The sequence below is a fragment of the Ambystoma mexicanum genome, chromosome 4q (assembly GCF_040938575.1).
Source record: "Ambystoma mexicanum isolate Mex_15411 chromosome 4q, UKY_AmexF1_1, whole genome shotgun sequence".
Taxonomy (NCBI): domain Eukaryota; kingdom Metazoa; phylum Chordata; class Amphibia; order Caudata; family Ambystomatidae; genus Ambystoma; species Ambystoma mexicanum.
The window spans coordinates 862,057,954-862,075,642 of record NC_090928.1 but is presented as its reverse complement, the minus strand read 5'-3'; the positions used below and the strand labels follow the sequence as shown (position 1 = coordinate 862,075,642).

Below are 17,689 nucleotides of genomic sequence, written 5' to 3'. Positions count from 1 at the left end.
GGCCTGGAGAATAGACTGTCACTTTGCCCTTTTGGTCGTGCCAGTGCTTCAGACCGAATGCCGAGTACATAGTACATAGTCCACCACATCTCGTGACGGGGATGAGGGTTTGCTTTCCCTTGCCATACCTCATACAGGGTGTCCAAACAGAAGCTCAAAAGGGCTTAACCATACTCCGTTCTGTGGAATCTCCCTGTAGGCGAACAGAAGGCATGGCAGGAGAATATCCCATTTTCTCAGGTGCTCTTCCAAGACACCTATCATGCCTTTCACAGTCTTGTTGAACCACTTCCGTGACTGTCTGCCTACCGTGGCCGCTGTACCCAGCAGGGTCCAACCTGTCGGACACAGTGGCTCCGGCAGGCAGACATGTAGTATGCCGGTCCGGAAACAACGGTGTGCCAGTAAGCTTGTTTCCGGAACGGCATGCTTGTAATGAGGCCCAATGTATAGCACTTCCGGAAGGTTGGCTGCATCAGTTTGTTGTAGATGGGAAACGAGTACTAGGAGTACAATATCTCTCCCTAGTTTTGTTATGGACCACCCCTTTCCTCTCGTCAACTGCAGATTGGTATACCCTTCCACACATTTTCTCCCCTAGAGCAGTAGCGAATGTGGTTTCTTAAACTTGCTAGCATGATTTCTCAATTTTGATGGGCAGGAGTGGGCTGAAGCCTAATGTGTGAAACTGCTTTAGGACAGATGTTATACTTGTTACGTGGCATAAAAGATGTTTTACCAATTTGATTGACTTCAGATACACCCTTGATGTTTCATTGTAAAATGTAAGGGTGCATAACTTGTTTACCTCTGCATTGGTTTAAGGGCATGCCTTAATTTATTTGAACTGCAAATCCTAAATGGCAATAGGTGGAACAGTTTCAAAGAGGCAGGGAAGAATATTTTCATGGCAGGAATTATTGTTTAATTAATGGTTTCAGGCCAGGGTAAGCCACTGTGGTTGAGTGTATGTGATGTGAAATTGGTATATTACTGACTTTAACAGTGGGTCATGCACTGGAGGACACAGACATGCTATAATCCCATTGTTTTGACAAGATGGGCCTCATTACACGGTAGGCGGTGGACCAAGGTGCTATTATATCTGGGTAGATATTTGGTTGACAACCATACTTTGGTTCCAATTTCCCATTCCGGGTTGGGTTGTCTCTTGAGATCTGCCCACCTTTTGCTCTTTTGAAGTGCCATCTCAAGGTTGGCTCTTGTCTTCCTGTGAAGATCTTGCAGAATATTCATGAGTAGATCAACGGAGGGTACATTAGAATGAATCAACCGTGACCATGATGGCTGAGTACCTGTTAGAAACGGGTAGTCTACGATGAAATCAGTGGAGATGTGTTGCCATGGACCTTCTGGAGGGGTTTCCTGCTGTAGAAGACCCAGGGGTTTGCAATATTCGTACTTATTTTGTGCACATACAGGACATGAGACAACATAGTTCCAGACATCTTTTGCCATCGTGGGCCACCAGAATTGTCTAGAAACCAATTCTAAAGTGGCATTTTGTCCCTTGTGTCCTGCTAATGGTACATCATGACACCAGGCCATTGCTTGTTCTTGTAAGTCGGTCGTAGGCAGAAACAACAAACCTTCTTTGAATAACAGTTCTCCCCTTTGAATCATACCCTTGTTTAGAGGGTCCTTTTCCTTGCTCTGGGCGGATTGTACTTGTTGCAGAAAAGTGTTAAGGGTATTAACAAACTTCTTCCCTGCTAAAAGGATCTCCTGACCCTGAAAACCTCCAAAGTCTCCTTGACTGTGTGAGAGAGCATCAGCAAGGGGGTTGTCCTTTCCAGGTAAGTATGTCAGCACAAAGTCGAACTGAGAGAAAAAATAGGCCCTTCTGGGGTGTCTGGAATTTCGACATTCCATCTTCTGGAATACCTTCAGATTTTGGTGGTCAGTACGAACCTGAAAAGGATGAATGGTTAGTTGTAATAGATGTCTCCATTCTTCGCATGCTTGCCTAATAAGCAGGAGTTCTCTTTCCAAGACAGAGTTATTTCGTTCACATGGGCTAAGTGTACGAGAATAGTAGGCGATGGGGTGTTCCAATCCATCCTCCTTCCTTTGTAGTAGTGCTGCCCCAATTGCACCGCCTGAAGTTTTCACAATGAAAGGTAAGGACTGTTCTAGTTGTCTCAATATGGGAGCAGTCACAAAAGCTGTCTTAAGTCTTTGGAAAGCTTGTTCTGTCGTTCGGTCCCAAATAAATTTAACACCCTTCTTTAAGAGATTAGTAATGGGGAAGATGATTTCTGAAAAGTTGGGTATAAATTTACGGTAAAAGTTGGCCAAACCTAAAAATCTCTGTATGTCCTTTACTGATGTGGGTACTGGCCATTGAGTTATTGCTTGTGTTTTGGAGGGGTCCATTTGCACACTGTCTGCTGAGAGTATAAATCCTAAGTAAGGTACGGTTGTAGCTTCAAAGACACACTTCTTGGGTTTTGCCAACAAACTGTTCATTCTCAACCTGTGTAGTAACTCCTGAACATGTTGGCGGTGTAAAAAACGAGTATATCATCCAAATATACTACAACCGAAGAATATAGGACATCCGCAAATATTTTGTCCATAAACCTTTGGAACTGGGAGGGTGCGTTCACTAAACCAAAGGGCATGACTCTGTACTCGTAATGTCCAAGAGGTGTTCTAAAAGCCGTCTTCCACTCGTCTCCTTCACGGATTCTCAGAAGATGATACGCTCCCCTAAGATCTAATTTGGTGAAAATTCGAGCTCCTTGGACAGCCTCTATAATGTCTTTCATCAATGGCATGGGATAACGGTCTTTTATGGTTAGACCGTTAAGTCCTCGGTAATCAATAAATGGTCTTAATTCTGTCGTCCCTTTCTTTGAAATAAAAAAAAGGCATGCCCCTGCTGATGAGGTGGATTCCTGGATTAGTCAGTTCTTTAGATTTGTGGCTAAGTATTCCTTGAGGACCTCCTTTTCAGGTAGTGACAAGGTGAACATTCTTCCAAACGGTACTTCTGCATCTAGAACCAGTTCGATCTTGCAGTCCTCCTTTCGGTGAGGTGGAAGATTCCATGGTTGAGTGTCTAAAAACACATCAGTATATTCTTGGTATTGGTCAGGTATCAAGCTGACACTGTTTATGGATCTGTGTACCATTGTTTGTACTTTCGGCTTTGCAGGTTCTGGAATCAAACAATGTTGACAGCAGTAATGGGATTGAAAATCAACCGAGTTCCGACACCAGTCTATGCTTCGGTTGTCTATTCGAAGCCATGGTATGCCCAAGATAATAGGAAAATGTGCTGCTCTTATCAAATCAAAGGATAGATATTCATGATGATTGGACATCTGGACCTTTAATTCCTGTGTCTCTTGACTGATGGGTCTGGAGGTTAACGAGGTACCATCAACCCCTTCAACTGGGATAGGTCGTATCTTGGAGCGCCTTGGTATCTGATGCTCCAGGGCCCACTTATCGTCCACAAAATTACCAGCTGCCCCACAATCCAACATGGCTAGACATTCAACAGGATTTCCAATGTTCCAGTCAATAAGAATTTTGATCACCATTAGACTGTTGCTGACAATTACAGCGGGCTGAGCCAATGCACAGGGATTAATTGTACTTACCCCTTCCTTTTCCCTGTTCAAGGTCAGGGTCTTTCGTTTCCCTGTCTTCTGGGAGGTACCTCAGGATAGTCCCGTAACAAATGAGAATTGGACCCACAGTACATGCACAGCCCGAGATCTTTGCGTCTCTTTCGTTCGCATGCAGTAAGCGGGCCTCTTGCTGTCCCTATCTGCATAGGTTCTTCAGTCGGTGTCTTTTCAGGTGTTTGGGGTAGGCTAGGTAGGGCAGAAAAAGAACGGGGTCTCTTTTTCTCTGCTCTTCTTTCGGTCATACGGTAGTCTATCTGAAAAACCAAGGCCACTAGTTCCTGAAAAGACGCAGGCCTGGCCACTCTTGCCAATTCGTCTTTTAAATCTTCATGCAGACCGCGACGGAAAATGGCCTGTTGAGCCGTCTCCGGCCATCCGGCTTCGGTTGCTACTTTCTGAAAGTTAGTCCTTAAAAAGATGGATGCTGAATGATGCTTGTGTGGCACTCCTCCGAGCTTCTTCACAAGGCTCATGTCGTTTCAAGGCGGACGGCCCAAAGCTCAGGAGGTTGTTAGCAGGCAACAGCCCTGTCCTTTGTCCAGAGACTCTCCAGCACTTCCCACCTAGGAAGCTTGCTGTCAGGACCTAGCAGGGCATGCTGTGTGCTGGCTGGGTACCAGTTCTGAAGCTGCTGGAGGAGTCCTCTGAGTCCGGTATCTCCCTCTGTTCCTTGGGAGATGTTTATGGGAGGGATATTGCTTCCCTCTTGGAACTCCTGGCCTTCCTTCACTGGCGGAAGATGTAAGGTAGACTGTGCCTTCAGCTTGGGTCCAAATTAGTCCCTCTTCTTACTCCTTGCAAAGTCTTCAGATAATCCGCTAAGTGAGGAGTTCAGCCCTCTTTTAAAGTGAAATTGTCTCCAGCGATTCATGCAGGCTAAGCCTACCTTAATGAACCAATCGGGGGTCCACACCAGAAATCTTCTGTTATGCACGAGGTCAGGACCAGAGTGCTCTGCAACAGGACAGACAAAGGGGTGACAACATATACCTAAATCCCACCCATCTTCCTGTCTGTTGTAGATCAAAGTGTCTCTCTGGTTAACTGAGCCCTTTGTGACTCTTGATTAAAGTGCAGGTTTTCCCTTGAAGTATGTTCTGGGAGCAGACTTCCTGTCTCCCCCAAACCACATAATTCTCCCCTCTGAAAGGGGTCAGCTCTGCAGGGGTTTGCCTACAGTATTTAGTGGACTCAGACATGCATTACACTGCCTTTCATACAGAGGGGTAGGAACTAGCTTCAAGTTGACACGTTTCACACCAAGGGTGTGTTAGTACCCCTTCCTGTTGTCTATCCATCAACCAAGCCCACTCAGGAGGCTTGCCTCAATTATCTCTCATTAGCATGCACTGCCACCAGCCGGAGAACAAAGGAATGACGATCCATGGAACCTTTGATATTTTATTTAACATATTATGGGCCCATCTGGATGAGTTGGTGTCTGCTGTAGAGGAGTGAGGTGAATCACTGCCTGACTGTTCCATTGAAGCCTATGTGCGTGTGTGTGAGTATGTTGAGGGGGGGATATGGTCAACAGTATGGAGGCAGCAGAGAGGTTCAGATGGATAAGTAGGCAGGTGTCCCCTTTGTGCAGAATGTCTAGAGTGTCTTTGATAACTTGAAGGAGGCCGTCTTCTTGAGCATCATCCATAACTTGGATGGTGGTGGTCTCAGTACTTCATCATGGTCAGAAACGGGATTGATAATCCTGTAGTAGATTGTGCTGAGTGATCCTTCTATGCAACTGGATGGCCACAGTCTTCTGAATCATTTTACCAAGGAAGGACGGGTAGATTTGTAATGGGCAATAGTTGGACAGTTAATCTGGGTGGATTGTGGGTTCCTTTTTCAAGGGAGGGGTCCTGTTACAGTGCATCTGGGAAGGTGCTTTGTGTAAGGATGTGTTAATGAGATTGAGAAGCAGAGTGAGTGCTTCACATTTGATGACCTACAGAATGGAAGAGGGGAAAATGTCATCCTTGTAGTTGGTGTGTTTGAGGGCTAAACAAGTGTTTAGTTTAGTTTAGTTTATTTGCTTATATAGCGTGCCAAACCCGGAGGTATCTGGGCGCTTATGCTTAGGAGTACAACAAAAAACTCTGCTTATAGGAAATTGACAGTGGGTTACAGTGTTTAAAGATATATGTACAATAACAATACAATGATTACAGTGGATTGACATTTAGATAGAGTCTATAACAATGGTTGCAGCTGGAGGGAAAACAAGAGTGGTTGCAAGAGATACAGACTAAGAAAATATTGACGATAAATTAGTTACACAGCAGACTGACAGTGTCTGCTTAAAGAGAAGAGTCAAAATAAATAAGGTGGAGTGAACAGTGATACCATGTGCAAGGTACCGGGCTAGTAAGAGGGGCTTTTAAGATTTACTATGCTGATTGCAACGGGTGAGGAAGCAGATAAGGTCGGCTTGGGCCAAGATGTATGGCATTAGTTGGACTGAGAGAGGAGCCAAGATCTTTCTTTGTATCGGAAAGATGGGAATGAAGGTATAATCCTTATGTCAGGGGGCAGGGTATTCCACATCTTGGCTGCAAGCACTGGGAAGCTTGAGTCGCCTGCTTTGGCCAGTTTAAATTTAGGGGTGTTCAGGCAATGGACATAGTTGGCTGTGGTAGGTCTGATGGATTCCTTTCTAGAAATCTTGTCAGCCAGGTACTTGGGGGCTGCGTTGTTAAAACATTTGTGTGTGATCATCAAGGTTCTGAAGTTGATTCTATCTTGTATGGGGAGCCAATTGGAATTGCATCGGGTTTGTGAGATGTGGTTGGAGCGGGAAATGTTTAGGGCAGCTCTGAGGGCATTGTTTTGCATCGCTTTAAGTTTGTGTAGGTTTCTTCTGGCTAGTGCCTAGATAAAGTGTGTTGCAGTAGTCCAGTTTGGAGAGCATAAGTGCCCTGGCTAGCGTAATACAGCTGGAGGGGGACAAGCACGGTCTGCAGGCATTTATGAGTTTGGAAGTGTAGGCAGTTGCAGATGCTGTTGCATTGACTTGTCTGTGGAGTGATAAGGAGCAGTCCAGATAAAATCCTAGAGCTTGATTTGATCAGGTCCTCTTGAGCAATTGTACTGAATTTGATCCCTCTTGATTTGTTGTGGGCTGGTATGGGTAGGATGTCTGGGGTGTGTTTGTAGCTATACATGTGCTGCCTTATCTTGTCTGTGAAGAAGCTGTTGAGGGCATTATGTTTGTCTGTGTATTGTAGCATTGCAGTGCCTGGCAGCAGTTTGAAACAGTGCTTCATGGCTTGCAATAGCGCTCTTTTCTAGGTGACGTCTTTCATGAGAATTGGAGTGGAAAAGTGTGTTATTCCTGTAGTGATGATTGTCCTGCATGTTGATTGGAAGGATACAAGGTGATGAGGTCCTCTAGCTAAGGGGATTTTGCAAGAAATTTTTTATGCCAATGGCACACTTGCTGTTGATCAGCTCCTATGTGTTCTAAAGTGTGAGGGGCTTATGTCTGTTAATTTAAAGTTTCAGTAGTGCATGAGTTTTGGTGGTCTCAGTAAGGGTGTGGTTGAGTGGGCTGTGCTGGGTGATGACTTTGTCCAGGAGGGTATGGTGCTGAGGTTTCCTTCAAATGCATCCATGGAAAAGTTCTGAAAAGAGAAGTGGGATGTCTTGGTCTGTTTGTGTTGTCCCCAATCGGAGAGAGGTGAGTGGTGGAGCAGGATGGGTATGTTTGCATGGTCTGTCCAGGTAGGGGTGGAGATATATGATGGCTGGATATGTGGTGAATACTAGGTTGAGTCTGTTGCCTTTGTTGTGAGTTGGTCCTGTGAAAGGTTGCTTGATGTCCATGGTGTTGTGCAGTATGAGAAGAGGCTCTCGTTTTCTTGGTGGCTTCAGTCCCAGCCAGGTTGAGGTCTCCAAAGAAGATGCTAGTTGTGTTGTCGACCAATGCTTTTGTGATGAAGTCTATAATTCCTTGAAAAAGACCTTGTTGGTTTGGGTTGGTTGGTAGATCAGGTGGAAGGTGTATGAGCATGGTTGAATCGGAAGTGGTAATTGAGGGGCTCCATGGATGCATGTGTGGTGTGTGCCTGTAAGGTGCATGCCCAAGAGGTCTTGTGGATAATAGCTGGCATTGCACCAGTCTTTCCTTGGCTGTACATGTGTTGAATGCTGTAGCATGTGGGGATGAGGACCTCATCCACGAAGTGTGTGGATGAAAGGTCAAACCATGTCTCTGTAATAAAGTGTGTGTCTAGGCTGTGGGTGGTGATGAGGTTATCAATGACTGATGCATGTAGTACTGCAGAATGAGCATTAATGAGCATGAGGTTGTGTTTGTATTTTGGAGATGATGTGTGGGTAGTGAGAGGGATGGCGATGAGGTTCTTTGTGCTGTAGGAGCACGGAAGAAGGGCATGGATAGGGTGTTTGCATATGAAGGCGAGGGTGGGGAATGGAAGGGATGTGTGGAGTGAAGCACATGCTTCTGGCCTACCTGGGAAGCATGGAGCAGATGCCCCGACCCTTTCAGGCCCTTGGAGGAACAAAAAGGCATTGGGCCTCATTATGAGTGTTGCGGTAAGGCAACAACGGCGCCGATAGTGCTACCGGCGCTGTTGTTACCTCGATGCAACATTCCGAGTTCTGCTTGCGGGGCCGCTCTCTATGCCTGATTAGATCAGACGTGTAGAGCCGCACCCGCTAGCAGAACAGGATGGTAGGACCGTTGCTACCATCCTCCCCATTCCCATTGAGCCCTATGGGGGCTAGAATGGGATTGGTGACGTACCGGGTCCTGGTCCCGCGAATGGGAATTACCAGGCCTGCAAAGGTCGGAATGGCCTGGTAATTCCAATTTTTCGGGACCCGGACCCGAGTTTGGGGGTACCCATGCTGGTAAAAATGGCATGGCTACCTCCAAACTCGTAATGAGGCCCATTTTCCTTGTCTTCATCTGCACTTTGCTTCAGACACTGAGGTGAGAGAAGCCGTGTGATCTAAGAGTTAATAAAGGAAAGAAACGAGCAGAGCTAAGCTGGTGGTTGGTCTACATCCACTTGCACCAACTGCTTTGCGTGATTGTGAGTCCCACTGCAACCTCCTGATTGATGATGATGCTGTGATCCTACTCCACAGTAATCTGTATTGGGGTGCTATCATGCTCTCGTCGCAGTCGAGTAATTACAGTAAAATCAGATTGTACAGATCCATTGAGTATATTAACTACAATCGTAGTGCAGGCACATGCACACAGTAACAGACACGATGTTCACTCTGAAGGTTGTGAACGAAGACAGGCAAAAATGAACATTGATGCATACAGACGATTTCTCAGATACCCACTCTACTGACACACAGTCATGATACATTGACATATACACGCACAGTGGCTCACATGCACACCGACAAAGAGAAATGTAATCACAGGCAACGCCCCCTCACCTACCCCCATACACAGACGCACAAAATATACATAAAATACATACACCCCCACAGTGACAGGCACACACAAATAGAATGATAGGCCGACAGACAGAATAGCTTTGTAGGCGATGCTCGGAATGAATTCGACCATCAATATAGCACAGCAAAGTTGAATTCTCTAAATAATAGCAGTTTATTTTGTTATGTAGTGCTGCATGGTGGATTTCTTCTGCTTCTGAGCCTTGTAATATAACATCCAGTTTAATTGTAGTCATTTTTATCAACCTTGAAACGATAAAAGGCTGAGTCAGTTCTGCCAGTATTTGAATCTGAGACATGCATGTCGCTAAAGAGGCTATTAGCACACCTAGCTAACTAACTTGATAACTAGATATCCTCAGCCTCCATACCAATACACCAGGAAGAAAGGCACGCCTTTTCAGTGAAGGCTTGGGCTAAAATTTCCCCCATAATTGCAAGACACACATTCTTTTTTTCTGCAAGTTCTTTTCACTTTTACAAGGTTTTAATTACAGTTACTTTCTAAACTAAATGCACTCAATACAAGCGTGCAGTGTCATTGTGAGGAATTCGACCATCCACACAGGGAATTGTGCACTCGCCTGGGCTTTTTTGGAAATGAAAATGAATAATGGGAGATCAACCTCTGAAAATGTGTGAGGCCATTCTGCACACAATTTCCCTGCTCACTGCACGCATAGTCATGTGTACTCTGGGAGGACACAGCCTTTAGACGCTGTCCTCCCCTGTCATGTTCAGCTGGAATGTGACAGCCACGGGTACATCAAAGCATCTCAAGAAGGGGGAAGGCGACACCTTCCTCCGGCCATGGGCAGCCTAATCAAAATATCAAAGGCTGCATGGATTTGCCTTCCTATTGTCTAAACTGCTGGTGGCAGCGCATACTAATAGGAGTTAATTGGAACAGGCCTGCGACTGGCTTGCTCGCAGAATGAAAAACAGGAAGGCAGGACTAACACCTCTTGTATATGCAATGTGTCAATTTGAAGCTAGTTCCCACCACTCTCTATGAAAGACAGTGAAGGGCATGTCTGGGTGTATTATTTACTGTAGGCAACCCCTGCAGAGCAGACCTCTTTCAGGGGGACAAGGTATGTGATTTGAGGGAGACAGAAGTCTGTTCTCAGCACAAACTTCAAGGGAGAACTGCGCTTTCATCACGAGCAACAGAGGGCTCAGTTAAACAGAGAGACACTTTGATCTACAACAAACAGGAAGATGGGTGGGTTATAGGAGTACATGATGTCACCTCTTACCTTTCCTGGTGCAAAGCACTATGATCCTGACCTCACGCATACAGAAGATTGTTGGTAGGGGCACAGGATTGGTTCATTAAGGTAGGCTTAGCTTGCACCAATCACTGGAGCCCATTTAACTTTAAAAGAGGGTTGAGCTACTCACTTAGCAGATTATCCGAAGCGTTTTAAAGGAGTAAGAAGGACTCATTTGGACCCTGGCTGAAGGTACAGTCTGACTTATATCTTCCGCCAGTTAAGGAAGGCCAGGATTTCCAAGAGGGAAGCAAGATCCCTCCCCTAAAAATTTCCCACGGAACAGAGGGAGATACCAAACTCAGGGGTCCAGTAGCTTCAGAACTGGTACCCAGTCAGCAAACAACATGCCATGCTAGGTTCTGCCAGCAAGCTTCCTAGGTGAGAAGTGCCAGAGAGTCTCTAAACAAAGGACAAGACTGTTGCCTGCAAACACTCTCCTCAGCTTTGGGCTGTCCGCCTTAAAGGACGACACAAGCCCTGCGAACAAGCTAGGAGGAGTGCCACAGCAAGCATCAATCAGCTCCATCTTTTGAGGACATTTTCGAGGCAGTCGAGCCCTAGAACTACAATCGGCGGCACCACTAACTGTTGTCACGCTACAGTCACTAAAGCCATCCGAGATGCATCGATCAGCATTCCAGATCCACCAAGCAGCACAGAGACAATTCTTGACCCCGAGCCGCAGTGTAGGCCAGCCTGCAGCCATCCATGCAGCCTTGCTTGCCGAACTGCCTGCCACCTGATACTCGCAGCTGTCTCCCGTCTTCAACTCTGTCGCAGGAGCTGCAAAGCATCCTAGAACCGACTCGAAGCTGTTGAGCATCAAGATCATCTCAAGCACAGGTACATTGTGGTTCTGCCCCTCTGGTCCTTCTCCAAAGGCCCCTAGTGACATTTGCATCCCCTTGCTCCCATGGTGTTGAAACCAAATAGCATTGAACAGTTAAGACTGATTGCTTTACTGACTAACCTCCTATCAATATCCAGAGTACATCCCTTTCCTTTGTGAAACTGTCCTCTGCATTCCTTTAAAGGGGTTGTATTTTGTAGTGTGCTAGTACTGTCTGCTGTAATAATAATAAAGTAGATATTTTTGTACAACCTTGACTGGACAGTCCCTGTTATCATTGGGTAATAATTGTATGTTTGCTGTGTTGCAACCAACCAACGATCCGCGACTTTGCGGAGATAAGCTTGCTGTTCCGTCCACGTTACCAAGAATTGGACAAGGAGGTTTATAATTTAATTGTGTTCCAATCTGTTCAGATCCTTTCTGGCTTACTAGAGGTGTGGGGCTGATTGATGGTTTAGAAATGGATATATTCATCGCTGGACCTCTGGTGCCCTAGAAGTTGATGTGTCACAGTCATTGAGTACTTCTCTAAATATTGCTGCGTCTGGTTTTGTTTCTTGCTTGCAGATGTTTTATTTTTCCAAGAATGGCAGGTTTTCAAATACTCCACACCTCGCATTACCTCTGCCTATATCTGTTTCAGCAGAGCTGCTGGTGCCCAGTGTGAAATGAAAATAAACGTTGCCGCCAACTCACCTTCCCCACCAGTTCCATGAATAAAACTAAACACTCCAATTTAAATGTATGATTTTATTTTGGACCATATCCTCAGTTTACTTTGATTTTGATGTATAGTTCTGTTATTATTCCAGCCAAAATATTTGACAGAAGCCATGCTGATATTAGGAAAGTTGCATTACGTGGAAGGGAGCTACAGAGATGCTTCCAGCATGTATGCCCGAGCGGGGCTCGATGACATGTCGGTGGACGCTGAACCCCTTTATCAGATGCGCCTCGTGACAGAAGCCTTCGTCATTAAAGGTAAAATATATATATTGATGAACATAGTCATGTTTTGTGTGTTTGTTTAACACCACTGTAGCGGGGTAGGGTGGGGAGGTATACTGTGCACTGTGTGGTGCCCAGGTGTAGGCGGCACACTGAAATTCTTTGGCTACCATGCAACTTCGCCGTATGTCCTTTAGCCCACCCCTGTCCTTGCTCGGGCGTCCCCGCTCTCCCTGGTTCTGCTGTCACCCTGGGTGCGCCACACTGGCAGAAGACTAAATCAGGGCGGGATGATGGTGTTCACTGAGAAGACCTCAACCCCCCCCCCCCCCCACGGAAGAAGAACTGTAGAATAGATACACAGCAACACACGGATAGGCTGACAAAGGTATGCTGGTGTACGGTCTCTTTGGTGATCAGATGGTATCTTAAATGCAGGAGTGGTCTCCGATGAGCGCGGAATAGTACAGTGGCAACGCACTGGTCTTGGAAGCCAGCTCTTCAGAGCAACAGAGGTTCGAATCCCGGATCCACGACTAGAAACCAAACTCAGGTACGGCATTAGGCAAGTTATAAAAAAAGATTAAATAAATAATACACCAGTATTTACATTAAAAAGGGGGGGTTAACACATCAAGCTTAACACACTACTTTAAAAACCTATCTGTCCCTAAACAGATGCATAAAAAGGGTTGACAAACATAGAGTCTTAAAAATATATATTCAAATTCTTTATAAAGAGCACATCATAAATTAACTATGTACAATCAATTAACTATGTACAATCTTGCCCTTACTTGGCAGGCAGCTTGACCAAGGCCGCTCTGGGGGCTGTGCCCGTCGGGTGTAGCCCGGCAGTTGTCTTGTTAGTGTGGGTCCTAGAAATCTTCCTTGTCTGGTTGGCACAGGGGCATTCAGCAACAGCAGGGCCCCCGCAACATTGTGCCCTCCCAGGCTGTAACCGATTACATTCTCTTTCCCCTCCCTCACCGCTTTCTCCACCAAGGCCTTCTTTTTTTTTTACACCATGATAGGTTGGTGTAAGGGACGACCCTTCAAGTATGAGAATTGCACATAAGAGACTTTAAACATTGCCTTGCCATGTATGCACTTGCCAAACCCTGTAAGGTGACCGCTGGTTTTCAGTGCCGGCCTTAGTGACAGCAGCGCCCCTGGCAGAAAAAGAACAATTTAGCGAGCCCCCACCCCCTCCCGCCGCTCCCCTGGTCAATCGGCGTGGGGGGGGAGGGGGTTATGGGGTGGAGGCGCTAAATGTTTCTTTTTGTGATGGGAGAAGTGTCATTGTGAAATTAAATGCGCCCGGGGGAGCCGGGGGATTTAACAACAATAGGGTGCTGGGGCACCCTATTAAATGATTATCACCCCACTCATGCGCAGGACCAGGGTGGTAATTATCTTAATAGGGTGCCAGCACCCTATTGTTGTTAATTTCGTCCCCTCCCGTGAGCGCATTTAATTTCAAAATGACACTTCTCGAACCACAGGGCTAATGGCGCCCTGGGGGACTACGCCGCCCCGGGAGGTCGCCTAGCCCACCCTGCCGTAAGGCCATCTCTGCTGGTTTTTGAGGAGCAGTGGGCAGGCATTTTTATATCACGGCCCACCCCCTTTTGCTCCCTCTCGGGCCCATGATGCCCTGAAGCGACCTTCTCGCATTGACCACTGTGCAGCTCATCAATAAACAAATAGATTACTTGATCACTCAGGGATCTACAAATGAAACAATGACCGATCCATCAACACATTGACCAGTCTGTCCAGTGCCACAAAACAGCCCCTAACATGGGTTCCTCATCTGACACTGCTATTAATAAGGGGGAGGTAGAGTAGTATGCACACAGATCTTACAGGGGCATCTTAAGCAATTTAGGGACCGGGGGTACAGACACCGTCACCCCCATATCCATAGAACTGAAGAAGTTATGGAATCCAAAACACCCCATCACACCCCCGTCCTTGTCCTCACAACCCATAGCATAGTATGCTGCCTCGCAGAGATCAAAATAAATATGATACTCCCTTCCGGTCCCCTTACCTGCGTCATCCGTGCTGGAATCCAAATAAAAAAACAAGTGGCCTTTCAAGGGCAACATTAGCAGTCTCGGACGAGGGTACTTCTGTTCTAGCATCGGGACAGGACACATGTATACCAACAGTACCCACAAAGAAGGTATGAAGGGGGCAGTATAAATGCAGTACACAGATCAGTGGCCGTATGAAGAAGGTGAACATACCATAGAATAGACAGGGGGCTCATTAAAGCGCCCCCACAAAATGTAAAAGTTCTCAGGCATGGACACAGGAGACCAAGTGGAAGCAATGAGGCGCAGGTACACATGCCATAGAACAGATACGGATTAGAGCTGCATGCTTCCGGGCACCGACTGAGATAAGAAGAGGGCCATGCCTTTCAAGTGGTGTTTCCATTAAAGAGCAAAGAAACACATGGATGTGGTTTGCAATATATTGATGATCAATATTTTCGTTTGTGAAGCAACAATATAGTCAATAAAACCATGAGTGAAGCTGTTTTATGTAAAGCATATTAGAAAATGAAATCCCTCTTAAGGGCTGACAATTTTTAAATGTTTAGGTACTGGCAATGTTGACAGGGTAGTCAATATAGGATTACATGTGTTGCCCAGTATCACACATTGGTTAAGAGGTGAAGCTGGAATTGAAGCCCAACCTGCAATTTCTGTACTCTACTCCTACAAACGTTATAGGATCATGCTATTCAAAACTTGAATAATTTTAATATCTTTTTTCTATCTCATCAAAGAAAGTATACAAGTACCAGAATACTAATTGATATGGGCTGAATGGGGTTTCTTTCGTATTTTCAAGCTTTAAATAATCCATACATAGACTTGTGGATTGTTACTTATAATGTGCATAAGAGACTTCCAAATTATTTTTTGTGGGTCAGGTAAGCACATCTGAAAATATGCTCTCCTGACTTCTGACATTTGCTCCACTCTCTTCTGTTTGGAACCCTCTTCTATTCAAATGATCTACATAAAATGAAAGACAGGCAATGGGCTAAATAATGGCTAAAACATGTGAAAAGGAGAAAATCATTTTCATGGAAGACTGTAAAGTACTATACATTGACATTGGATAATTTCTCCAGGATCACTGTATCCTCCACTGGCAAAGCCTGGGCACTTTGGTTCCACAGTCTAAAATTTGGCTACCTAATCACCTCTCCGGACTAACACTTTACCCTCCTCATTGAGGGTGGCTGTCCCGATTCAACAACCCCTGCCTGGAGGAATCAAGCTCTAGACCTTCACAATACCGGTGCTATGTTAGATTTTTTGGCTACCGCTTTATTGTGACGAGAAGTTGTTTTGTTGCACAATAGGTATTACTATCACCAAAGTATACATACACGTAGACCTAACCTATCAACTTTAGAGATGGGAAAGGCTATGTCAGTGTGAGGGATTCCACCATCCACACAGGGAGTGTGCATTTGCCTGGGCTTTTTTTTGGATGATTTTTTAGGAAATGGAAAGATGGGATATCAACCCCCGAAAATGTGTGGGGCTAATCCGCACACATTTTCTAATGCCTTCCACACAACAAACACATAGTCCAGTGTACTCTGGGGGACGCAGCCTGCAGGCGCAGTGCTCCCTGTCACATTTATTTGACAGATGATAGCGAGAGGTGCGGAAAACATCCAGAGGAGAAGGGCAACACCTTCCTCCTCCCATGGCCAGCCTAATTAAATATTAAAGGTTTCATGGATCCACCCAATTCTTTTGTCTAAGTTCTGTGTGGTGGCGGAGCATACTGATTAGAGTTAATTGAAACAGGCCTGCGAATAGGCCTGGTCACAGAACAGTCAATGGCATGTCTGGGTCCACTATTTACCGTAGGCACCCTCTACAGAACAGACCCCCAGACTTCAAGCGAGGCCTGTGCTTTGATCAAGAGTCACAGAGGGATCAGACAACAGACAGGAAGATGGGTGGGGTTTAGGAGTATATGTTGTCGCACCTACCTTTCCTGTTGCAAAGCACTATGGTCCTGACCTCATGCATAACAGAATATTGTTGGTGGGGACCCCGGATTGGTTCCTTAAGGTAGGCTTAGCCTGCAACAATCGCTGGGGCCCATTTGGATTTAATAGAGGGCTGAGCCTCTCACTTACCAGATCACCTGAAGGCTTTGCCAGAAGCAGGAAACAAGAACTCAGCATTTGGACCCTGGCTGAAGGTACAGTCTACCTTACAGCTTCTGCCAGTGAAGGAAGGCCAGGATTTCCAAGAGAGAAGCAATATCCCTCGCCTAAACATCTCCCAGGGAACAGAGGGTGATGCTGGGCTCAGACGACGTATCCAGCAGCTCCCGAACCGGTACCCAGCTAGCACACAGCGTGCCCTGCTAGGTACTGCCAACAAGCTTCCTAGGTGGGAAGTGCCAGTGAGTCTATGAACAAAGGACAAGGCCGTTGCCTGCAAACACTCTCCTCAGCTTTGGCCCGTCCACCTTGAAAGGACGCCACGAGCCCTGTGAAGAAGCTAGGAGGAGTGCCACACAAGCATCAACCAGCATCCATCTTTTAAGGACATATTCGAGGCAGTTGAGCCATCATACCGCAACCGGCTGTACCACTGACTGTTGTCACACTGCAGTCACTAAAGCCATCCGAGATGCCTCGACCAGCGTTCCATATCCACCAACCAGCACGAGACAACGATTCTTGACCCCGAGCTGCCGTGTAGGCCAGCCTGCAGCCGTCCATCCAGCCTTGCTTGCCGAACTGCCTGTTGCCTGATACCCGCAGCCGTCTCCCATCTTGAACTCTGTCGCAGAAACTACAAAACATCCTTGAACCGACTCAATGCTGTCGAGCATCAAGAACATCTCAAGCACCAGGTACATTGTGGTTCTCTGCCCCTGGTCCTTCCCCGAAGGCCCCTGGTGACATTTACAACCCCTTGCTCCCTTGGTGCAGAAACCAAATAACCTTGAACAGTTAGGACTGATTGCTTTACCGACTCCCCTCCTGTCAGTATCCAGAGTGAATCCCTTTCCTTCATGAAACCGTCTGTCCTCTGTGTTCCTTTACAGTATCGTTTGTATTTTTATAGTGTGCTATAACTGTCTAAAAGTAGATATTTTTGTACAACCTTGACTGGACAGTCCATTTTATCATTGGGTAATAATTGTATTTTCGCTGTGTTGCAACTAACCAATGATCCACGACCTTGCGGAGATAAGCCTGCCATTCCATCCATGTTACCAAAAATTAGACAAGGAGGTTTATAATTTACTTGTGTTCCAATCGGTTTCGGATCCCTTCTGGTGTACTAGAGGTGTGGAGCTGATTGATGGTTTAGAAACCGATATTCATCCCTGGACCACTGGTGCCCTGGAAGTTGATTCGTCACAGTCAGCCTGGCTAGTATTTGGTACTTTGATCTGGCATATGAACAACATATCTGTAATAAGTGCTTAGCACACTGAGCTAT

The 17,689-nt window shown here is 46.1% G+C and overlaps 1 protein-coding gene across 1 annotated transcript in view; it reads left to right on the top strand.

The window, feature by feature from the left end:
* Positions 1–17,689, top strand: part of TTC7A (tetratricopeptide repeat domain 7A) — a 2,220,458-nt gene that overhangs the window by 207,687 nt on the left and 1,995,082 nt on the right. The window contains exon 3 of the mRNA XM_069608425.1: positions 12,047–12,215. Within this exon, the coding sequence (XP_069464526.1) occupies positions 12,047–12,215 (169 nt within the window). The remainder of the gene's footprint in view (positions 1–12,046; positions 12,216–17,689) is intronic.